Source organism: Odocoileus virginianus, unplaced genomic scaffold (genome assembly GCF_023699985.2).
Source record: "Odocoileus virginianus isolate 20LAN1187 ecotype Illinois unplaced genomic scaffold, Ovbor_1.2 Unplaced_Scaffold_6, whole genome shotgun sequence".
In the NCBI taxonomy this organism is placed as follows: Eukaryota; Metazoa; Chordata; class Mammalia; order Artiodactyla; family Cervidae; genus Odocoileus; species Odocoileus virginianus.
The window spans coordinates 1,637,301-1,662,366 of NW_027224268.1; the positions used below are offsets into that span (position 1 = coordinate 1,637,301).

At 39.6% G+C, this 25,066-nt stretch overlaps 1 protein-coding gene across 2 annotated transcripts in view; it reads right to left on the reverse strand.

The window, feature by feature from the left end:
* Nucleotides 1–3,372: 3,372 nt before the first annotated feature.
* Nucleotides 3,373–25,066, reverse strand: part of MOSPD2 (motile sperm domain containing 2) — an 82,404-nt gene continuing 60,710 nt past the window's right edge. Inside the window, exons 9-15 of one of the 2 annotated variants that reach the window (XM_020877625.2) lie at nt 18,651–18,827; nt 17,746–17,858; nt 15,628–15,724; nt 14,755–14,851; nt 14,253–14,382; nt 6,454–6,556; nt 3,373–4,280 (exon numbers count right to left, since the gene is read on the reverse strand). In XM_020877625.2, the coding sequence (XP_020733284.2) occupies nt 4,239–4,280; nt 6,454–6,556; nt 14,253–14,382; nt 14,755–14,851; nt 15,628–15,724; nt 17,746–17,858; nt 18,651–18,827 (759 nt within the window). In that variant the 3' untranslated portion in view covers nt 3,373–4,238. Of the gene's footprint in view, nt 4,281–4,466; nt 5,899–6,453; nt 6,557–14,252; nt 14,383–14,754; nt 14,852–15,627; nt 15,725–17,745; nt 17,859–18,650; nt 18,828–25,066 lie in introns of those variants that run through there. The other variant, XM_020877624.2, reaches the window with a different exon arrangement.

Here is a 25,066-nt window from a genome sequence, read left to right on the forward strand (position 1 = left end):
CTTGGGTGTTTTTTTTTTTTTTTAACGACTTAATCAACATTTGACATAGTGGTGGCATTCTTTCCCTTACCAGATTATTTACAAAAGTTTGAATTGTTGTGTGCAGTGAAGTTATGAGGCGAGGAAACCAGCTGGGATAGAGACATACTGTCCTCCACACCTGTCATTCGGTGCCTAACACAGAAGTTCTAGCCTGTTTCTTTTCATGTGCAGGACGTCTGTGAATTCAGAGCACTCAGACTGGGTAAGATTGGGTCAGCTTTCTGATCCTGTTTCCTGATCTGTAAAGTGAGGGGACCGTATTGGTTGAGCTTGCTGATTCCACCCAACACACACCCTATATAACCCTTTCTCCTTGAGAGGGGGCTGGGGCTCGTGAATGTGATGGAATAACACTTATCCCAAGCTTACATAGAGGAAGGGATTTTGCATCTGTGATGTTTCTTTCTTTAAAAAAATATTAATTTGGCTGCACCAGGTCTTAGTTGTGGCACTCAGGATCTTCAATCTTCATTGCAGTATGTGGGATCTAGTTCTCTGACCAGGAATCAAACCCAGGCCCCCTGCACTGGGAGCACAGAGTCTTAGCCACTGGACCACCAGGAAAGTCCCCTGATGTGATGTTTCTAATCAGTTACCTTTGAGTTCATCAGAAAAGAGATTGTCCGGGTGGGTCTGATCTAATCAGGTGAGCCCTTGGAAGGGGACCTTTATCCAGCTGAGCCTCCACGGAGGATGCAGGTGACTTGACAGTTTGATTTTAGTCTTGTGAGACGTTATCCAGAGAACCTAGCCAGGGTGTACCAGACTCGGCCATGTGAACTAGGAAATAATCTGGGTTGCTTTAAGATGCTGAGTTTATCATAATTTGTTACATGGCCATAGCTCAGATGGTAAAGAATCTGCCTGCAATGTGAGACCCAGGTTTGATCCCTGGGTTGGAAAGATCCTCTGAAGAACGGAATGGCTACCCACTCCAGCACTCTTGCCTGGAGAATCCCATGGACAGAAGAGCCTGGTGGGCTGGCTACAGTCCATGGGGTCACAGAGTCGGACATGACTGAGTGACTAACACTTTCACTTTACTTTTAATAGAAAACTTACATGATTTGATTTCATTGAGGTGACTAGACTATGGCTGAGACAACTAGTAGCTAAACCCTGTTAGATGCCCTTCTATAGACTGATGGATAAACCTCTCTGAAAGTTCATGAGACACAGCAGTGCCCTCCATCAAAGTAAACAGGACACTAACCTGTACCTTTCAAATCTTTTCCAATAAGGTCTGTCTGTAGCTTAGAATACCAAGAAACTTTTCCAGCCAAGGGTCTTGAGTGGTTATTTGTGTTTTGTCAACTTTGCTTCTCAAGTTAGCTATCTTCTCTCATTTTCCTCTCTTGCTGTTTAGGGAATGTGGAATTCTCAGACCTGTCCTTCGATATGGTAACCTGTTACTCAGTCAAGACAGTTTTGAGTGGTTGCAACAAGCAGTGGACTTGGGAGACTAGTTCAACTCTTGGCTCTGAAACCAACTAGCCTGTGACCTTGGGAAAAAGGGTGATTTCTCAGGCCTTTGGTTTCCATATCTGTAAAACACAAGATCTTATCATGTCTTCTCACACTGTTCAAACAAAGGAACATGAACAACTGGTAGTTTCAAGCATCACTCAAATTCTCAAGTCTAGAAAGACTTGAAAGAAAGCTCAGCCAAGTGTGCATGATCTCATTTCTGTGGGTCAGGGAGATGTTCCTTTATATTCTTGCCAGCTGAACCGGTTGTCTCTAATATTTTAACATGTGCCAGAGATTAGTGTGGTAGGGGACCTGAGAGGGGTAAGGAAGAGGATCTTCGGACATTATGGGGAAGTAATTATAGTCAGTGTTAAAGATGGAATTGTCATGAAGATATAAAAGATCCTATGTGATATATTTATGGAACTGTTATAAATACAGGGGGAAACTGTTCTGGGTGGAATATTGTGGTATCAGTTTAGGGTGTGGGTGTGGTGTTTTGAGGGGTCTGGGTGCCATGGTGGAAGGAAGCATCAAAACAAGTCTTCCTGACTGGTGGGGGATACTCCTTCACGGGGTTCAAGGCAGCCGATCTTCACTGGCTTGCTCCATGTGTCCCTTCACCTGGAAAGCAGAATTCAGTGATGGAGCAAGAAAGGGATAGAACAAAACAGGGAAAAAGTCTGGGGCACTGATGTGTGGCTTTGAGTGAGATGGGATATTCAGAAAGACCAACCCCATTGTGAAAAGCTCTGGGGGCAGGGAAGGAAGGCGGTGGAGGCAGCATCAGCAGAGCCAGGCAAGCCTCTCCAGGGCAGCTTTAAATGCAAGATCTCCTCCCTCTCACACTCCTCTTGGGAAGTAGTGCTTTGATGATCACAGTCACTTGGGGATGAGGAAACTGAGGCGGAAAGGTTAATGAATATTCCTGAGTCACACAGGGATCAAATGACAGTGAGGGGACTGGAACCCAGGTGGTCTTGGTTCAGAACCCTCACTCCTGGCTACCCCTGCCCCCGTCGAGACAGATGGGATTTCCGTTCTGTGCTCTTGGTCCAGGGAGAAAAAGGGGAGCCCTGTGCTTCTGGGGACCCATGTGGTGCTGACATCAAGAAACCTCAAGTTGCTAGTGAAAATCTAGAGAGAGCTGGGTTGCTGTAAAGTAACCGATCCTTTTCTAGCTCTTCTGTTCCCTAGAAAACTGTGTCTTTTGGGAAAGGTCACACCCTCACTGTCCCAGGTAGGTATGGGGCTCCCTCGTGGGTTACTACTGGTCTTAGTGGCTCTATTTTTAATTTCACAGGTGGTTTTCTATCTCCATCTCTTTTACAGTTTAGAAGATGGACCTGTTCTTTTGGTTCTATTTTATGGAGCTGCACTTGGGAGTTGTGTTTTCCAATGGCGAGGAGCCCACACACTCCCCAAGGCCTTTGTGGTTCCCATCCAGGGCTATCCCCCACCCCCAGCCACTCTGATGCCTTCTCGCAGGGACTTTCTGCCATGTGCCCTGGCAGCCAGGCAGGTGTGTGGGTACTAGGACCGGGGATGTGGGGCAGTTGTGATTTGGGTGGCCGCTCTAGTGGTAGATTCCATGATGGAGCCCCAGCTGTGACAGTGAGGCCAATGCTGAGGCAGGAAAATGGAGAGCGGCCCCAAGGAGCAGACCCTGACCCTGGGCGACAAGAAACAGGATACAGTGATGTCGGGTTCTCCTGAAAACACAATTGTCTTTGGAATTCTGCAGTACCCTCCTTAATAAAAAGGTAAGCAGGTCCAGGAGAAATTAATGTGATCTTTGAAAGGTCAGTGTGAGCCTGAGCATTGATTTTTTAAGATGCTTTATGAATTAGAGACCAGAGGTTTTTCCTGATGATATTTATTGCATAAATGTAATTATTTTTCTAAAACATATTAAAATAGAAAGCATGTTCTTTTGATCAATTTATACAAAGAAAATACCAATATAGTAATAAAAATACTGAAAATATATGAAAAGCACCAGAACATTAGAGAAATTACACTGGCAACAATTCTAGGAATATATTTTTTTTCGCAATTGTACAATAAAGTGCTATTAAATCCAGTCAAAATTAGTGGCAAGATATAAAAACAGTTATGGTATATTATGAAATTTGAGGCTAGGTTTACCAGCAATTGTATTTTTAGGCTACTTGCCTATAATGATACTTCATTAATGTTTTCATGGAAACTCTATGAATTTCCATTCCCAAGTGAAAACAATCTAAATGTTGGTCCTTGGTAATCTGGTCATAAACAGGTAATGACATATTAAAAATAATTATAGAGTACTCAAAATAATCATACAAATGTGATTAAATAAAATCAAAGGAAGACAGAATAAAATCAAATATAAATATATGTAACCAATCAAGACAAGTACAAAAGTTTAGATGCCTTTGATTTTATGGTTAATTTTCAGTACATTTTGCTTAGTCACATTTAATAGACACACAAATGTTAACAAGATATGTTATTAAATTCAACTGGCCAGACATCAGGCAAAAACATTTTAGTGAGTTGATGTAATTTTCACGTGAAACATTAAAGGGACACCGTTAGGACAGTACATTTCCAATTTTGACTAATTATTTCCACATTTATTTGCCGAAGAACAAAACACAGACAATTAGATTATGGTAAAGCCAGAGATCTACCATGTAAGGGGAAACCGCTGTGGACACACAGGGAGAAACTATGAACAGTACTCAGGGTGGACTGCGGTCACTTTCACTTCTGGAGGTGGCAAACTGAAACAGAAAAACCCAAATTAAGACAAAGTATCAGACCAGAGTCCATTCAAGGCTTTATTTCCTAGGCCAATTTTGAAGGCAGTCTCTCTTCATTCTTCATAATGCCACTTTGGATTCATCAAATTCTCAAGATGAAAGCCGCCAACACTACAACTTCAGAATAAAACATTCTCCAAACGTGGCTCAATCACAACTCAAAATTTATTTTACAGACTATTTTTTGTCTTTCATATAAAGTAGATTTACATGTGAACCAACAGGGACCCGAACTGGTTATATTGATGAGAAAACAAACTACTTGCATTAGGCTCCGCTCCTGCGAGGTGTTTCATGTTAGGAATTGAGGAACTGTCCTCAGTATTGCTGTGACAAAGGTGGAAGATCAAGTCAGTTAACCTTGGTCTGAAGGTTGCACAGTTGATCATCAAGTAATATTTTTCACTCTTAAACAGAGAACTGACAACCTAGGTTTCATTTTTTTCCCCACCCTCTTAAATACTCCAGTCTTTTGTCAAGTTCCCCTCTCATGCCTGATTTTAACAAGAAACTGAAATGTAAATGAATTATACTGCTAGGCATCTTTTTCAAAAATAACTTTTCAAAAAATATGTTTATCTAACTCATTTCATTTAGAAAAGAAGGTGAAGATGGTCCAATGGAGGATTAGGCCTTTATAATAGGTGAAGCAAAAAGGTGTGTGTCCAGCCAGAGAGCAACATGAAACTGCATAAAAAAGACTGGAGAGTTCGCCTTCCTGATGTTACTGACAGATTTCAGAGAAAATCCAACCAGACTTAGTTCCACAGTCCTACCACAATGAGAGTGTGATTGTTCAATACAAAGTCTGAGATTAATAAAAGGCAGGCAGGCCTTTAAGGAAGACGGATAGGAAACAAAGGCTGAAGGTGGTTTGGCATTAAGTAGTTGTACATTCCAAAAGAACATCAACTAGCATGTGTTAGTAGTTCTCAAAATGACAAAGTCCTGGTTACAGAAATGACTCTGTATAAGTACGTCTTTTTTTTTTCCCCAATATACATTGTTCTATATACACAGTATAGAAAAACTAAGTTGGCTCAGCTATAACAACTGTGTTAAAAAAAAAAAAAGCAGATGACTTTTTTGGCTGCAACAAAGCATGGTACTTTTCTGTTCAGCTAATATGTGTGTGTATATATATATATATATATATATACACACACAATAAAATGAGCTTTAAAAGTATTCAGATCAGGAGGGGAAAATAAATTATCTCTAAACTATTAAGTCACACAACAGATATGCCTTTACTTACTTGAGTACCTATAGACTCTCATAATCAGTCTCTGCAGTGTTTGCTTATTCTACTAGTTTATTTCAAGAATGTTTCAGTTCTGCCCCTAAATGCCGTACATCTTGGTGGGAGCACAGATGTGCGACACTTGGAGCATGGTGGTGAAGTTCTGAGTCTTACTTTCTCCCACTAAGGCCCACTTCTTTAACTGTACAACAGATAGAAAAAAGAAACCATAAAAGCAAGCGAGAGCACAGTTAGGGCAAGCAGCAGCTGCTGGAACCAGATACATCGTTGGACTTGGTCTTCAAGCTTCCTAGTGCTCTCTACCAAACGATTGAGCTGAAGAGGGAAGAGAGGATGAAAGGTTTGTATCAATACAACAGTACATTAATCATGTGCATGCCAAACGAATATTAGCAACCCCACAAACATGTACGGGAGAGAGTCCATGCACTCTGAGAGGCTGGGATGGAAAGGCAATGAGGAGTTAGACTTGGCTGGTGAGGAGACGTGCCTCTCTTTATTCTTGTTTTGAAAAGGTCTAATTTTCAAGTTGAGAAAGGAGCGACACTATCATTTCCTGGAGGTACTGAAACCAACTCTTCAGAAAGAGGCCCTCTACCTTTTTCAAATGTAAATGCACTACATGGTACCGTTTCCCAGAGATCATGTTTTTCGATGAGCTTTCAGAAAGTACAGAGCTTTCAGAAAGAAACAGCTCTCTGAAAGTAACTCACTGCTTACCATTTCTGATCTGGCTTCCCTTCACAAAGAGAAGAGCGTTTCTGTCATGTCTATGACAAAAGGTTTCCTTATGTCAGTGGGGAAAAAATGGATTTCTAATATTGATTAACATTAAGGACTTTGTTTTAGTTGGGAAGAAAGAACACTTACCTGATGGTAGAAGTCTTCGCCGGTTTTATCTGACATGTTAAAGGCGTGATCTTTCAATGTAAGACTGGATGGTTTACAGCTCTCAACAATATGGCATCTTAACCTATGAAAATCCAAAGGAAACACAACTTCTTGAAGCTGTTAATGAATTTTTTAAAAAGTAAAATATAAGGTGACAAAAATTAAACACAGAAGTGTGTGTCACAGTGGTGAAAGCATTCACTTGTCTGCCCAGAGATACCTAAGGGAGCCGCTTGGTGTGTATCTTCGAAGGGCAGCAGAATCTGTCACCCCCTCAAAACATGCCTCTGTGGCACACGAGGTTTATCTTGAGCTGGTTCCTTAGGTGTCATCACTCTGATAGAGACGTTTGTTTTCTACTGGTCCTCTTTCCTCCCAGAGATGGTCCTTGTTTTCTCTCTGTCTTTTGTGGTGTTCGGCATAAGGAGAACCACAGGACAGGTGAGACTTTGCTTTTGTTTCATTCTGTCCTGAGAGCTTGGCTTTGACCACTGAGAGTATTCTCTCTGGTCGCTGCCAGCTAAATGATGCTCTTATCTACATGCATCTCACGACCAACTGCATAGGCCGGGGATCCGAGACACAAAGTGATAAGCAGCCTTCTCTGATCCTTCCAGCTGTTGTGGGAGTTTGGCATAAAGGGCCCTTGTCCTCACAACCTTGCATCCTTTAGTGTGGGAAAAGTCCTGTTCCTATAGCGCCCAGCCGGTGTCACAGATGAGGAGGTTTGTAACTGAAAGCATTATCACATTCTTGTGGGAAACTGGAGACACTTCTTATGACACTGTCCTTAGCACCTGTGACAGTGAACGTCTTGGCTTCCTGAAGCTAACTCTGCAAGTGAGCTTTCTGAATTTTGTGAGGGCTGCATCTTGCATCCATGGTTAAGTCATCAAGAGGCTTATTGGTGTGGGTTGCTATTGAAAGTAATATAAGATGTTACTTGTCAATGGCCAAATGATGGATCTTCTGAATTGGAGAAACTTTTGTGTTTAACATATTTCAGAGCTCTCATCCTAAACAATTACCTTCTTTGCTATCTAGGGAAAGACTAACTTGAAAGGAGGACATGAAGGAGTATGGTAGTCAGCCTTAAGGACATCCTTAGCAAGATGAAATGACAAAATTCTTTTTACCTCCACTTTTAGAACAAATCTATCAAATTTAGAGAAGAGTTAAAAAGATCAGTTCCCCGCTCCCAGGGACCTTGATTGGCTGTTCTTTTTTTTTTTTTTTTTTTATTAGTTGGAGGCTAATTACTTTACATCATTACAGTAGTTTTTGTTATACATTGAAGTGAATTAGCCATGGATTTACATGTATTCCCCATCCCAGTCTCCCCTCCCACCTCCCTCTCCACCCAATCCCTCTGGGTCTTCCCAGTGCACTAGGCCCGAGCACTTAACATCGACAATTATACTGTAGTTGTCAGATACACCAGATGGCCCCCGGAGGGAAATAGGCACACTCACACAGGAAATATGACCACAATTCCTCCCAAAGTATCAGGAAATGGATAAACCAATATTCAGAGGCTGTTAGAAGCAATAGTAAGGGCTTCCCCTACCCGCTCCCTGAAGGTGAATTGGTCCAAGGCTGAATCGTACACTCAGAAAAAAAGAGCATTCAAAGGCCTTTGTTGAATGCTTTATCTGAACTCTGTAAAGCATTAAGCCCTGAAACTCCAGAACATAGAAATCATTTGATTTCCATCTTAATTGGAAATCTTCTCCCTGATATAAAGCAAATTGAAGAAAATGTAGTTGGATGGGCAGGTCAGTCCCTTGATATCATTCAGGCTTCAATCCAATTTTTTGAGGCATTAAAAGCAACTGTCTTTGTCCTGCAAATCTTTACAAAGCTAGAAATTCAGCTCTAGAAGCAATTCAGTGTTCACCTATCCTAACCAGTTGGAAAACCTGCCCTATTTATTACTATCTCAAAATACCTGTAGGCATTGTAAAAGACCAGGACACTGGAAATGGAACTGTTCTGCATTTGGAAAAACTTTAAATGGTAATTACTCTAAACCTCTGATATTAGGCAAAGTACCTCCAAAACTCCAGGCAAAAAACTTAAGACACTTTCTCTGTGCCTTTGTGATGTAAATTTTCTATCCCCACCTTCTTTAGGACCTGATAGCCAGCTCTTAGAAATGAAAATTCTCGAAAAATGATTCTCATCAGAAGGCAAAAAAGGAGCTATTTTGAAACTGGACAAATGAAGAAACATGTATATATATATATTAGTTAAAAAAAATATCTTAGCACCCTGAGCAGGCAAACTTACTCCAACTGCCAGAAACACAATTTGGATTCACCTGTTCTTTTATAAGCTAGTGGGATTTTTGTTACTGTACCAAAAATCAGGGCTAAAATTTTGGAACCAAAGCTTTAAGGTCTGTTTGCATCTGTATGTTTACATGTGTTTATATATGTGTTAACAAATGTGTGGTATTTTTCTATCTCTGAATGGTACTGTAAAAACTAATTCATAAAAGTTACATTTAATTGGCATAAAGAAAAAGAAGTGCTTTTCAAATTAAATATTCCTAGAACTCTCAAATATAGAAACTAACCCCAATTTGTTTTTCAAGTTCACATGATCTGGGATAATTTTTGGTAAATAAAAAGCTGGGTTAAGTTTGTTGGTTTAATTCAACAGGCAGATCTTCAGAGTTACCAAGATGAATACAATGAGAGATGCAACTTTTATTCTACCTGAACTTCCTTCTCAAAAAAGCTCATGTTAGCTCTGTTGCAAAATCTGTCAGCAAGAAAAACACCTTGGGATGATGGCTGACACTGTGCCTTGATGTTTTTATGAGTAAACTGAACAATTCTATCTAAATCACTTGACCTAACAAGTCACAGGGATAAAAGTTTGTAGGTGAGCTTTTCAGCACTGAGGATGTTTTATATCTCTTAAAGATAGTTTTCTAAATATCTTTGATTACTTGAAAGTTTAGAGTTTTGCTAAGTTAAATGATAGGGAATTAATTGAGTATCTAGGTCATTTCCAAATAAGATAAAATACTGAAACATTACTAAACATAGGTTTATCTACTTTGGGCTTCTTAGTACAGAATGAAAGATATTTGGATATGTAAGACATAGTCATATCTTGTGCCATGTTAAAAAGCTATACTAGGAGGAAACATCTATTTTTAGAAATTATGAACTATATTCATAAATTTTCCAGTTTAAAGAATGCTGGTGTAACAGATTACAAGTGCTTGTTTTCACTAGAAATTAGTTTCCAAGAGTTATGAAAATTATAATACTAGAAATAAGCATAATAACTATATGCAAGAGTTAGGATATTTTTGACCAGGAGAAGTGAAAGTAGTTATATGCTAAAGTAAAACTAGTTATTTCAGAATAGAAAGTAGGAGAATAAAGGACAAATTAAAGGCTTGTAGAAAGCTGGGAAGAGAGAGGAACAGAAAATGTTACCTTGTGTAGTCAAGAGGGCTAAAATTGAAGAACTGTTTTAAGAGTTTTAAAAATAAGCTTAATGTCAATAGTCTAATTACATAAAACAAAATTTTCTTTCATTTATTGGTTAAAGGACAGTTTTATTAGACTACTGGTCTGCCCCTGATAGGAGATTGTGAAAGGTTTTTCTTTACCCTTTCTAAGTAATCTGCCTAGAAATCAAAGATTTTAGATTGTATTAAAATGATTTCCTGTACTTCTAGTTATCTTTATCATCAGGTCTTTGGTTACTTTAGCAAACAGTCTTTTAAAGATTAAGAGCTAAGTTTTGGTCACAACTATGTGACCATCTGTATTTGCCTTCGAAATTTAACTGTCATTTTGGTTAATTGGATACTAAAGTATTGTTCCATATTAATTTATGATTCTATTTAGTCAAGTGTCCAAAACCTTTTGATATTTTTTGACAAACTTCCCAACATCAAATTCTAAATGAAATCTTTTTGACCTCTAACTAACTTTGGGATTTTCCACAGGGCCTCTGTGGAAAGATGTGTTTTCTCTCATTATAAAAATATATTAAACCACTTAGGCTTATTTGATAAATTATGTGAGTGAAAGTGTTGGTTGCTGTGTTAGTTGCTCAGTCCTATCCGACTGTGTGTGATCCCATGGATTGTAGCCTGCCAGGCTCCTCTCTCCATGGAATTTCCCAGGCAAGAATACTGGAGTGGGTTACCCATTCCTTCTCCAGGGGCTCTTTCTGACCCAGGAATCAAACCCAGGTCTTCCGCATTGCAGACAGGTTCTTTACCATCTGAGCCACCAGGGAAGCCCCAAATTACGTGAGACACATTGTCAAATAAGAATACTAAACCCTCTTGATTGTATTTGTAGAGATACATGTTTCATCTTCAAAGAGACCCACAAAAAGGACTCTGACAAATACTGTAGGATTCAGGTTTCTGATAACTTGAAGATTATAAAACTGAACTGGGTAGGAATTTCCAAAACTAATGGAAAAATTGGACTCAAGCAGAACAAAAATTAATAACACAGAATTGAATGAAGCTGATGTAAATGATTATAATTTTTATGACTTTTGGTTAGAAATAGAATGTTTTGTTTCTCCAGACTTAAGGAAAACTTTTTCTCTTAAGGTATCTGTGATTTACTGCAATTTGGTGGATTCTGCCTTTGTAAGCAGACTTGAGACAATGTTTTTTCCTACCTGATCCCTCCAAAATCTGGAAACACTTAGTGGTATTCTCATTTTTATGGTGATACAGTTATTTGCGTAAGTTCAATGAGAATCTGTTCCCCTTGTAACAGGGCACAATTGGAGACATGGTTATATTATCAAGGTTGATGACTCAAATGTCCTATTGAAAATGAAATGCATAAAGCAGGTATGACCAGATGGCTGTAAGGAACTAAAGACACTTGGGGAAAAAACTCACCTGGTACCTTGTTTTCAGAGAGCCTTACTAGGTAAGGAAAGTCACTTCCTGGCAAGCTCAGGAACCTCAGGATACTTTGGGGACCTCAAGAAGAGAGGAATTTGCCTCAATTGGCACAATAACCTTACTTACCCATGTTTACTGTGCTTTCCCTGACAGCATCTCAGAACTGGCTTTCTTTGGTCTTCAGCTGGAGGTGGTGATGGCCTGAGCCATTTGGCTGAGTTACTTAGTTTTCCTCGGTTTCTCCCACATATACAGGAGGTATCCATGTTATGAAACTTCTGTTTCTCTCCTGTTCATCTGTCTTTTATATAGTGGGTCTCAGCCAAGAACTTAGAAGGGTAGAGGGGAAATTATTTTTCCTTTCCTACATCTTCTAGCTTTATTGCATAATCAAAGAACACAATTACACACAGTCCTCAATAACCTATGAGAAGTTTTCTTTTATATAAAGTATTCAATAGAATTCACCCAATCTTAGGATCTGAAGGAAACCACCCTTTCTACATGGGAAGCAGTGCTCTCACCTGGCCTTCAGTACTAAACCACCAAGTCTCCCTGTTTCTGTAAGTGATGGATTGTCTTTTGACAGTTATAGAACAGCAAGCCATTAGGAACTGATTTACAAAATAAGATAACAAAACAACTCATATGTAACAAGACTAGGGAAAAAACCCAGTAATTTTAAGGTATGGTTTCATAAGCATTTCAAAAGTAGGCCTCATATAACTTGAAATTTAAATATATAAATATTCCATTTAAAAACACATCACATCAAGGACCTCTATGATGTCAACAGTGACATCATAGTGAGTGGCCGCCACTCACGCGTCATCTTTGACAGACACTGGTAGCAGTTTGCTCCTTCATGAAACATACTCTAACCTGGGTTTTGAGGGCGCAGCTCACTTACTGGTTTCCCTCCTGACTCCGTGTATTGTCCTCCTTTGTTTGGCCACTAAATATTCCTCTAGGCTAGGTCTAACTGTAACTTTTACCCTCTTTCACTGGGGAAAAGTCAGACCTAGCCTAGTGGAAATACAGCTTGTCTTTCTAGACCCTTTCTTATTTTTCTTGCTCTCTTACCTATGAATGACCTGAAAATGGTAATCTCGTCCAAGGCATTTCACATCAGGTCAGTGTTCTCCCTGTGGTTTTACAAAGGTGACCAGACTCCTCCTCTGGGCCCTGCTTCCTCTCCAACAGTCTTTCTTAGTATGGGTCCTCTCACATTCTGTTCCCGCCATGTGTGTTATATAACCTCCTCTATTTTTGTAGATTTAAATCAACCACAACCATTAATAGACTTCCCAGCTTCTTGTCTATAAAGTGAGAAAAATAATTACCTATACCTAACTTTCCCAGGTGGTGCTAGTGGTTAAGAACCCAGCTGCCAATGTAGGAGACATTAAGAGACACGGGTTCAATCCCTGGGTCAGGAAGACCCTCTGGAGAAGGAAATGGCAACCCACTCCAGTATTCTTGCCTGGAGAATCCCATGGACAGAGGAGCCTGGTGGGCTACAGTCTATAGGGGTCACAAAGAGTTGGACACGATGGAAGTGACTAAGCATGCACGCAGAGTTGTCCTAGGAACTAAATGAATAAATATGAGTAACACACTTACACCAGTACTAGCATATAGGAGGTTCTATTCAAGCGTTAATATGATGTCTGCCCACAGTCTATTTTCTATACAGCCTCCCAGAGTAATCCTTTACGGAAGTCACTCGCCTCATGCCTCTGCTCAGCACCAGGTAATGGTCTCTCCTCTCAGAATCAGCCGTTCTCACTATGGGAATGATTTGGCTCCTTGCTGCCCCCTTACTTGATCCAGGCTCCAATGACTTTACTGTTCCTCACACAGGCCAGGAACACAGCTTTTTTCATTTGTGGGTCTCTCTACCTGGAAAGCTCTTGTCCCAGTTATCTATGTGGCTTTCTCTCATTTCCTTCATATCCTACTCAAATGTCATCAGGGTGGCCATCTTAACTATCCTCAACTGAGCTTCCTCAATACCTTCTGGGCTGCACCATTCTTCAGCAGTGGGTGGGGGGGTGGGTGCAGAGGGGTAACACTGAGTGGCATCCCTGGTGTCTGTCTACCTGCTAGATGCCCACAGCATCCCACTGTCCAGTTATGACTTCAACAGTGTCTCCAGTATGACAAACAACTGTCCCTTGGGGGGCAAAACTGGGCACACGGGGGGAAAAAAAGACCCATAACCAACCTTCTCTTTCCTATACATCTTTTTAAGATGTAAAAGACTTGCATGCATGCACGCACAGATGTACATGTGTAATATGCCTATACAGTCACGGGGTTTTCTCCTCTTAAATAGGCTAATTGTCACACATATTTTTCTGTGAGCAGGTTATTTTCTTTTCCTAATACTATTTCAGATGTCTTTTTCCTGTGTCAGAACAAATAGACATACTACAGTCTTTTGAATGGCTGCAGAGTACTCCTCAGTGTGGCTATTCTCAAATGCATTTCACTGTTACTTTCCTGATGATCATTTAGGCTCTTTTTCATTTTTCACTAGTACAAACAATGCTGCAGCAAACATTCTGGTACATGAGGTAAGCATTCCTATAAAGGTTAACTGCTGGAAGAGAAATACCTGTGCTTGTAATTTTGACACATCCAGAATCTTGCACTAGCTTGCCAGCAAGTCTCTGCTATTAGCAATCCTAGAGCCACTCCAGGTCCCATTCACCTGGGCACCTTAGAGCCTTTCAGCAGTTGGGGCCCACAGTGTAAGCCTAGTGTCTGCCAAGCGCAAGAAGGAAGGAATGCCTGCCTAGCCCAGGTAGACACACCCCTCTTTGGGATTTTTCCCATTGCAGTTTGAGAGCTTATGAATCAAAAAGTATACCTGTGCTCCATCACTTTGTTTCTAGGAACTTCCTTCCAGAACTGAGTTAATTCTGCTGGACCCGTGCCAGATGTCTGTTCCATTTCTGCAGCCATTACCAGAAAACGGTCTTGGGCAGAGACTGTTAAACCTGCATTCCAAAAGGGCAAGTTAATACATAAACAGGGACCTTTACAAAGGGTTGGGCATGTGGTTTAGGCATTGTTCTAGAAAACAACACTAAGGAAAAAGAATATGGAACTATTGTAAAACAGGCAGCTCTCCTATAAAGATGAGGACTTCTGTGGTTTGAAATTCAATTTCAGCTGGCATTAGTTTCAACAAGTTTAGTTGTTCAATTTTTTAATGAGACTCATTCACCCATCTGGTTTTACAGTTGACCGGAGTACGGTGAGGTGACTTGCTGACAGTCCAGTTTGGGGATTCCAGTTGAGCTCTGCTGATCGCCCAGCCCTAGGTCCCCCATCAATACCCTGCTGCGGCCACTCAGGCGACAACTCACCGCCATGGGGAGACACAACTATATCAACTGATGCACCAGGGTCACAGCTGCTATTGCTGGGCTTGACTCTGTACTTTTCTGGAGCAGTTGTTCTCACCTGTTTATAAAGACAGTAGTCACAATAACTTTCATGCTCTTTGGGGGGAAATGGTTTAAAAATGACTTTTAAAAACCAGTTAATAAAGTCCATAAAACCACCTTGGTGGTTAAAATGTATCTCTTCCCATCAACAGGTAAAAAGCACCTCAATTTATTGGGAAGAAACATTCATCAGTCCAACTGTCACTGAGCCTTCCTCTTAAATTAAAAAAATGAGCCCAACTGTTAATTATTAAATTCAGGTGGTTAACAGGATAAATATTTCATATTCAAAAACACATCCTACGTTAGAATACATGTTACAACAGTGTTTAGAAATTTAAAAACATTAGATAATCAAAGGATATCCAGAAAGAAGATGATTTAAGGAAGTAAAACCTACCATATGGGTAATAGTGGGCTCAGTCCTGTTCTCCTTACTGCTCAGCATCAGGTTAGTATCCAGTATAAACTACACTCCAGAATATACCACATTTGGGGGGAAATGCACTTTTGATTTTATAGCTTTATTTTTCACTCTTACTTATTATTCATATAATGAAAAAAGGATTTTTTTTAAAATAACAAACATTAAACCCTGGGACTAATTTGGACAGTACCCTATTACTGCATATGAAAGACAGATACAGACCTCAAGGGAACATTTTAGATAAGCTCAGAGCTAAAAGGCAGTTTAACAAGCCTAAAAATATCATAAATAAAAACATGCAAGCTTAAAATTATCAATCTTTCAATTTCCACACATAACTTATAAATTATCTTTCAGATATTTACCTTAAATGCCACTATGTTTTTTGTTACATTTGTCAACACTATCAAAGCCTTCTTCTCTCCTGAGTCTGTACTTCCAAAATACAGTTCTTCCGCTGGGCTATGTGGTAATAAAAGCATAAGGCATTGGTATTGTTCAGAAGAAATGACAAACCTAATCATCAGCTTGAAGAAAAATATCTGGTTATGCCCATTTGTATCAAAGAAGATTACAAAACAATTACCTAATACATTTTGTATTTTAATCTTACTGACTGAATGAATGCATGCTATTTGAAAAGTCCTATGGTTTCCCCCCAAGATCTAAAAGAAAAATAGGCAGGAACAGAAGGGAGAATTAGGAGGATTCTAAATTAGTCCCATAACCAGCACCATCTTCAGGTTTATTTACTGAAACTCTTTGGCAGGTGACAGGTAAGAACCAGAAAAGAAATTGCCACTTCAACTTTACCTAATTACAAACATTAGAATGGGGCACCATTCTATACACCAACTTAAAAAAGTCAGAGATATATTTAAGTAACAGAATAATTCCTGACTATATATAGTTTTTTTCTAAGCAACATGGAAGGAGTATAACATAAGATTTGCTGTGGGAACTACAGGAAAATTGGCCAAAAAATCACTAAGCTTCAAAATGCAATTTTTACTGTTAGCCACTGTAATGCCCAGGATCTAAAATAAAAATGTAAAGACTCAAGCAAAGTTTGTGTAATTTAATTACATGAGCTAAATTTAAATTGCATCAGGTGCCTCTCCAAACAGTGCAAAGGACTATGATTTTTAAATAAAAAGGTGAATTCGCCAGACAGCCCTTGACTTTGAGCTCCATCTTTAAACAGGCTCATTTTATATCAGGAATGTCTGCATATCAGATATTTATTCATGTAGAGAACACACATTGTTAAATAAGAGCTCTCCCTGGAGAGCTGTGCCTAGCTTTGGACAAGACATAAATTGGCATGACTGCAGGCTTCCTTTAAAAACCCATGTGAAATATACCACAGAAAAGATAGGAAGTTTCTGTCTTCAACTGCTCTCAGTACCCAGAACAAAAACCATGAAAAGTTCTGGGGAGACAGAAGCTGGTTAGGTCCCTGGGTCTATGGAGGAGAAGCACTGTGATTTTCTGCTGGGCACTGCAGAGTTGGCTTTCTCCCTAGCTGGCTCTTCCAGCCATATCAGGATAGTTGTAGCCCAGGAACTAAGGCTGTGACAGGCCTCCAGAGGGGAAAAAAAAACTAGTTTGCAAACTAGTAGAGGGGAAAATGGGGAAAAAAATTCTGAAGCAGGGAAAACGACAAAGCAAAATCATGGAAAGGAGAACAGGCACGTGTGTTTCCCTCCCTGCAGCCCCCACATACACACTCATGCAGATGGGGAAGATAAATCCAAATATAACAGTAATCAAAATATGTGTCAACAAATCAATCTTGTCAGTTAAGAGAATTTCAAATTCGATCTTTAAAATGTCTGGCTCTACTGTTCATGAGTCTTTAACAGTTATATAGAAAGGTTTCAAGTAAAAGGATAGAAAATGATACAGTAGGCCATTACTAAAGATAGTTGATAAAGCACTGTTAAATAAAGCTATATAGATTTACCAACCAAAAGCATCATTAGTGAGAAAGCTCTCTACATAGTGATAAAGAAATGATACTGAATTTTGTGGACTGAACACCCTGGAGAGAAAAATAGAGATGTGCTGAAATCTGGCTTTGGTAACAATTCTATTTTTCTGGTTCAGTTTTAGTTTTGGAAGGTTAAATCAGGAAAGGGCTACTTCAGTGTCATTTCTGGCAATCTCAAACTTATGCAAGTCAAACACAATCAGTAAAATGAGAAAAATGTAAGTCATTCAGATTTGTTGTTAGTACAGGAGTATTCATTATTACCTGATGTGGGATAAAGGCCTTTTAAACAAACTCAACAGAATAAATAATAAAAAGGTAGCTACAAATATCCACTATGTTTGAAAACCAAGGTGAGACTTCAGATACCCCTTAATTTTATATTTCCACAGTTTCAAAAAAAGTCCAGAAATTTTCTTAACTTTGTAGTTCTCTCAAAACAATCAAGATATGTTACAAAAGCATACTGAATAAAATCCTCAGTCATTACCTGATGTGTAATAAGGGCCCTTTAAACACACTCAATGGTTTCTTGAAAGTTTTCATTTTGGAATCAACTTTTTCATTCTCATCTGCTTTGGAAATAGGTTCCATTATGTTACCCTAAAGACAAATTATATATATATGTCATATATATATATACATATATATGAAGAAAGATAAAAAAAATTCAGTTTCACACAGGCAGTGACAGGCAGTTCATTAGGTCACAAAGTAAGCATTACAGTGACTTGATCCAAATTATACTCTTTAAGCTAGGTTTACTATATGTTAAATATATAATTTAGATATAATAATCAGATCATTAACCTGTATTTGAGTGCCTACTATATAAAGAAGCCCCTTTAGAAAATGTAACATGGTCTTTCTCTTAAGAGTCTTTTTTAGTTTTTTTGGCCACACTGCATGGCTTGTAGGATCTTAATTCCCCAACCAGGGATTAAACCTGGGCCCTGGGCAGTGAGAGCACTGAGTCCTAACCACTGGACCACCAGGAAATTCCCCTCCCTTATGTATGTTAAAATCTTTTCTACATAGAATATATTTATATCCTATCAAGTTCCTGATATAAAAACATAACAACTCAGTGTGCTTTAAAAATGACAAAGCGGGGGTAGATCAAGGGTACGTTTTAAGATACTTTTATTTTAGATAAAAAATTTTTTGGATAAAAGGATTCTTCCAAGGTGTGTTTTGCCATTTTTTATACAAAGCATGGAATCAGCCTTTTATATAATGTAGTGGTACTAACAGTCAGCTAGTGCCATCCTTCCTCTTTTTACATTTCAAGATATAGAAGGGCAGCAAGTTTAGTGAATTATCTAAACTCACATAGCCAGCTGGTGGGACAAGATCACATCTTTTGTCTCTATTAAATTTTTTTGTTAAAATTACCTTTTTAGGAAGAGTTGTTTGTTCTTCATTAGAAATTGTCTCCAAGGTATCTTTGCCATCACTTTCTATATCTTCTTTACTTGATGCTTCATCCTCACTGGCAATAGGCCCATTTTCACACAACGGTGTTTGGAAATCATCATCTACAAGTGGTGGATAGCTATACTTGAAAGGATCCTGAGAAAAAGAATTTTGTATCAGCTTGCTGAGAGGTGGGTGGAGAAATAATTCTCTTAGTAAAGTTAAAATCCATTCCTCTGGCCAAGGAAACAGAGTTAATTAGATAGTGAAATTTAAAACAAAGCAAGCATTTCAAAACAGCATGGGAAAATGCAATAAGTGGTGTGGGACAACTGGCCAGCCATCTGTAAAAGAACCAAGTTGGATCTTCAGCTCATTCTTCATACCAAAAAGAATTTCAGATGGGTAAGAGCTTTAAATGTGTGTATTTTTTAAAAACCATGTAAGTTTCAGGAATAGGGGGATTAAAAACAACAACAAAACCAAGAAACACAAAAGTTGAGTAAGGAAAGGCTTTTCTAAGTATAACACAAAACCTAGAAGGCATAAAAAATATTTATAAAAAAGGAAACATTTCTGATTGAGGGCTGAGACAAGATGGCAGAGCAGAAGGATGTGAGCTCATCTCTGCTCATGAAAACACTGAAATCACAACTAATTGCTGAATAACCACTGAGAATAAAACAGTGGAACCGACCAAAAAAGATACTCTATATCCAAAGACAAACAAGAAGTCATAAGGAGACAGTAGGATGAGCACAAGAATAATAAAATCAAATCCCAAACCTGCCAAGTGGGTGACCCACAAATGAAAATAACTGTATCACAGAGGTTCTCCCACAGGAGTGAAACTTCAGAGGCCGACATCAGGTTCCCTGGCCTGGGGGTCTGGTATTGGGAGTAGGAACTCCCAGAGCATCGGGCTGTGAAGGCCAATGGGATTTGATTGCAAGAATTCCACAATACTGGGGCAAACAGAAACTCCACTCTCAGCGGGGACACACAAAATCTTGTGACCACCAGGACCCAGCAGAAAAGCAGTGACCTCATAGGAGCCTGGGCTAGACCTACCTGCTAATACTGGAGGAACTCCTGCTAAGGCAGGAGGTGGTTATGGCTCACTGTGGGGTCAAAGACACCAGTAGCGGTAGTTCTGGAGAGTATTCATGGGTGTGAGCCCTCCTGCAGGCCACCATTTCCTCACTGAAACCTGGTCCCTCCCAACAGCCTATAGGTTCCAATGCTGGGATGCCTCAAACCAAACAACTAACGGGGTGGGAACACAGTCCTGCCCATCAGAAGACAGTCTGCATGAAGTCTTCCTGAGCCCACAGGTGCCCACTAAACACACCCATTCACATGATCTTACCCACTAGAGGTCTTCCAGGACAGAAGTGACTCCATGTCTGATCTTTGTTTGACTTTTGACCGCTGCCGGATTATTGCAACTGGACTACAACTAGTTCCATGAATCACTGTTTTGTTTCTTGTCTCCAAAATGTTTGTGCTTTGTGTCTCCCTGCTGCATTATGTCTTTGTAAATGTTGCTTGCTGCATTATTTATATCCTATCTCATTTATAAGATGAGTTGTCTATCACAGTACCAAGTGTGCAAACAGGCCTCCAAAGAAACTTCTCTGGCTAAACATCTTAGGGGAATACATCACATTAATAACATAAAATAACTGTAATAGTGTGGTTCTAGGTATGGGAAGAGATAATAATTGAAAACGTCTCCTGGATCATAATTAGACAGATCTAGAGAATCATTAATTATTGATGGGGGTCTACCGACTTGATAGATGTTGAGTGTGAGCAAGCTCTGGGAGTTGGTGATGGACAGGGAAGCCTGGTGTGCTGCAGTCCATGGGGTCACAAAGAGTTGCACACGACTGAGCGACTGAACTGAATCCAAAAATTAGCACCTGGAGTGGCATATTAAGTACTTTTGCCTGATCTGGGAGGGGCCTCCCAGTGTCATCGGACAAAATTTCATCATAAAATGTCTCCCAACTATTGGTTAAATTTCTGACCAAGAGGGGAGGATCTGAGAAATGGAATTGTTTCCTGCCATATCAGCCATCAGCGATTGCAGCCCCCTGCCCAACATGACCTGGTGAGCCATAGGACACTCAGGAAGGAGAAGAATATCTCCTATCTAGCAGCCATCAGACTTCAGCCACTTGCTATGGTGAGTCCTGAGGAAAATCGGGATATGAGAATACAGGATTATAGGCCCCAGATACCTGAGGTACATGTTAAGGAAATGATTTCAATGAGCCCTGACTCTTGCATCTTCACATACACAGAAAAGTTGCTAAATTCCTTACCTGAGGGGCTGCCTCTCAGGCCTTAAGTCCTTAAAGTTCCCACGGAAAAGAACATAATTCTTAACTTTTAGGTTGTGAATATTTTTTAAGTGTACAGGTGTAAGGTATACACTTCCCATATAGGAACAAAAGAAGCAACATTTGGAACACTGGCACTGATGGCAGACATTCCCACAGACATCTGTCTGACAAGACACAGCAGGAAGCAATTAGAATGGTCATGGCCCCCTTTCTACAAGACTGTGGAGTGGACATCGACAGTGCGCAACTGTTAGTGGGAAGAACTGACTCCACGTTGGATCTGTTTCTTTTACTTTAACCTTTGCTTCCCATTGCTTTTGTTCACTAAAAGGATACTGTCCATACATAGTGGCCTGCCTTGGGGAACCCTGCCCCTCTGCCTGAATGTTAAACCAAAATGCCTTTGTTCAGGACCCTGTCCACCTGTGGATGGCTACAGGAAGGAAGAAATTAACACATCCTCTCCCCGAGGCTGGCCATTCCAGGAGATATTTGCAAGATTAATGGAACTTTTACTTGACTTCCTCGCCTTTTCCCGTCCCTGTTCTATAAAAAGAACCTGGCATCCAGACCCTGATAAGATGGCTTTGGAGACACTAGTCTGTCATCTCGGTCTGCCAGCTTTCCAAATAAACTCATATTCCTTGCCTCAACACCTCATCTCTCGGTTAACTGGCCTGTCATAGCAACCAGAGCAAACTTGGACTCGGTAAAAGAGACACAAGACTCAGCTCTGCCCACAAGTTGGCAGCAACCAGTCCCTCCTAACAGGAAGCCTGCACAAGCCTGTTAAATAGTTTTTCTTTTTTAACAATGCTGTATAGCTCGTGGAATCTGTTTCCTAACCAGGAACTTAACACGTGTACTCAATAGTAAAAGTGTGAACTCCTAACCACTGGACCACCAGGGAATTCCCAGGACAAGCCTCTTAGACTGGCCTCATCCACAAGGGGACAGAGAGCAGAAGCAAAAATGAACCCTGCAGCCTGCAGGATGGAAATCGCAATCACAGGAAGTCAGACAAAATGAGACCAGCAGAGGAATAAGTCCCAGATGAAGGAAAAAGATAAAATCTAAGAACAACAACTATGTTTAGTGGAGACAGGCAATCTACCTGAAAAAGAATGCAGAGTACGGACAGTAAAGATGATCCAAGGTCTTGGAAAAAGAATGGAGGCAAAGACTGAGAAGAAAGAAAAAATGTTTAATAAACACCTAAAATATCTAAAGAACAAATAGAGACAAACTACAGTAAGTGAAATGAAAAACACACTAGATTAAACCAATAGCAGAATAAATGAGAGAACAGATGAGTGAGTGGGAAGACACAATGGTGGAAATCACTGCCACAGAAGAGAATAGAGAAAAAAAGAAAAGAAATGAGGACAGTCTAAGACACCTCTGAGATTACATTTAAAGCACCAATATTCACATTAAAGGGGTGTCAGAAGGAGAAGAAATAAAGGAGCTGGGAAAATGTTTGAAGAGATAATAGCTGTAAACTTCCATAACATGGCAAAGGAAATAATCACCCAGGTCCAGGAAGTGCAGAGAGTCCCAGGCAGGATAAACACAAGGAGGAACATGCCAAGACACATATTAATCAAACTGACAAAAATTAAAGAGAAAATATTAAAAGCAAAAAATAATGTACAAGGGAATTCATGAAACATTATCAGCTGAGCAGAAACTCTACAGACTAGAAGGGAATGGCATGATATATTTACAGTGATGAGAGGAAAAGAACCCATAACCAAGATACCCTTCCCATAAAGGCTCTAATTCATAGTTCATGAAGGAATCAAATGATGTCATGCGAAAGTTAAGAGAATACACCACCACCAAACAAACTATGCAACAAATGCTAAAAACAATCTCATTTATAGACTACTATATCAAAACACAATAATGGCAAACTGAAAATCAATAATAAATACACACACACAAAAGGAAAAATGAAATCAAACACAACACTAAAGTTAGGCATCAAATCATGACAGAAAAAAAGAGGAAGTGGGGAAAAAGACCTACAAAATCAAATTTAATAATTAATAAACTGGCAATGACAAGGGAGTTTCCTGGCAGTAGCGTGGGTAGGATTTGGTGCTTTTACTGCCATGGCCTGGATTCTATCCCTGGTCAGGGAACTAAGATCTGCAAGCCATGCAGCAAGGCCAAAAAAGAAAAGACAGTAAAACAAAAACATATCAATAATTACCTTAAATGTAAATGGATTTAATGCTCTATCCAAAAGACAGACTGGTTGAATGGATGCAAACTCATACATACATATGCTGTCTACAAAAGACCCACTTCAAATCTAGAGACACAGACTGCAAGTCAGGGGACTGAAAAAGGTATTCCATGTAAATAGAAATCAAAAGAAAGCTGCAATGTCAATACTCGTATCAAACAAAATACACTTTAAAATACATACAGACTGTTTTAAGAGAGAAAGGACACTATACAATGATCAAGGGATCAATCCAAGAAGATAAAACAACTGTAAATATACTTGCACCCAATATAGGAGCAGCTCAATATATAAAGCTGGTACTAAAGGCTAGAGCCATAAAATGAGAAATCTACAGTAACAAACTAATAGTGTGGGACATTAACACCCCACTTTCATCAATGGAAATATCACCCAGACCAAAAGTCAATCAGGAAAAACAGATCTTATATGACACATTAAAATAGATCAACTTAATATTTATAGAGCATTCCATCTGAAAGCAGCAGAATACACATTCTTCAAGTGCACATGGAACATTTTCTAGGATTGATCACAAGTAAGACCACAAAGTAAGGCTTGGTACATTGACGAAAACTGAAATCACATCAACTATCTTTTCTGACCACAATGCTATGAGATAGAAATCAACTAAAAGGAAAAAAGTAAGAAACACAAACTTGTAAAAGCTAAACAATATGCTAAGAAACACTCAGTGAGTCACTGAAGAAATCAGAGTAAATTAAAAAATACCTAGTGACAAATGACAATGAAAACATAAAGATCCAAAACCTATGGGAAACAGCAAAAGCAATTCTAAGAAGGAAGCGTACAGCAATACAATCTTACCTTGGGAAACAAGAAAAATCTCTAATAAAAAAACCTAAACTGAGTTCTGACAAAACATGGTCCACTGGAGAGGGAATGGCAAACCACTTCAGTATTCTTGCCTTGAGAACCCCATGAACAGTATGAAAAAGCAAAAAGATATGACACTGAAAGATGAACTCCCCAGGTTGGTAGGTGCCCAATATGCTACTGGAGAAGAGTGGAGAAATAACTCCAGAAAGAATGAAGAGACAGAGCCAAAGTGAAAACAATGCCCAGTTGTGGATGTGACTGGTGATGGAAGTAAAGTCCGATGCTATAAAGAACAATACTGCATAGGAACCTGGAATGTTAGGTCCATGAATCAAGGTAAATTGGAAGTGGTCAAACAGGATGATGGCAAGAGTGAACATCAACATTTTAGGAATCAGTGAACTAAAATGGACTGGAATGGGCGAATTTAATTCAGATGACCATTATATCTACTACTGTGGGCAAGAATCCCTTAGAAATTGGAGTAGCCCTCATAGTCAACAAAAGACTCTGAAATGCAGTACTTGGGTGCAATCTCAAAATGACAGAATGATCTTGGTTCATTTCCAAGGCAAACCATTCAACATCACAGTAATCCAAGTCTATGCCCCAACCACTAATAGGGAAGACGCTGAACGGTTCTATGAATACCTTCTAGAACTAACACCAAAAAAGATGTCCTTTTCATCATAGGGGATTGAAATGCAAAAGTAGGAAGTCAAGAGATACCTGGAGTAACAGGCAAGTTTGGCCTTGGAGTACAAAATGAAGCAGGGCAAAGCTAACAGAGTTTTGCCAAGAGAATGCACCAGTCATAGCAAACACCCTCTTCCAACAACACAAGAGACGACTCTACACATGGACATCACCATATGGTCAATACGAAAATCAGACTGCTTATATTATTTGCAGCCAAAGATGGAGAAGCTCTATACAGTCAGCACAAACAA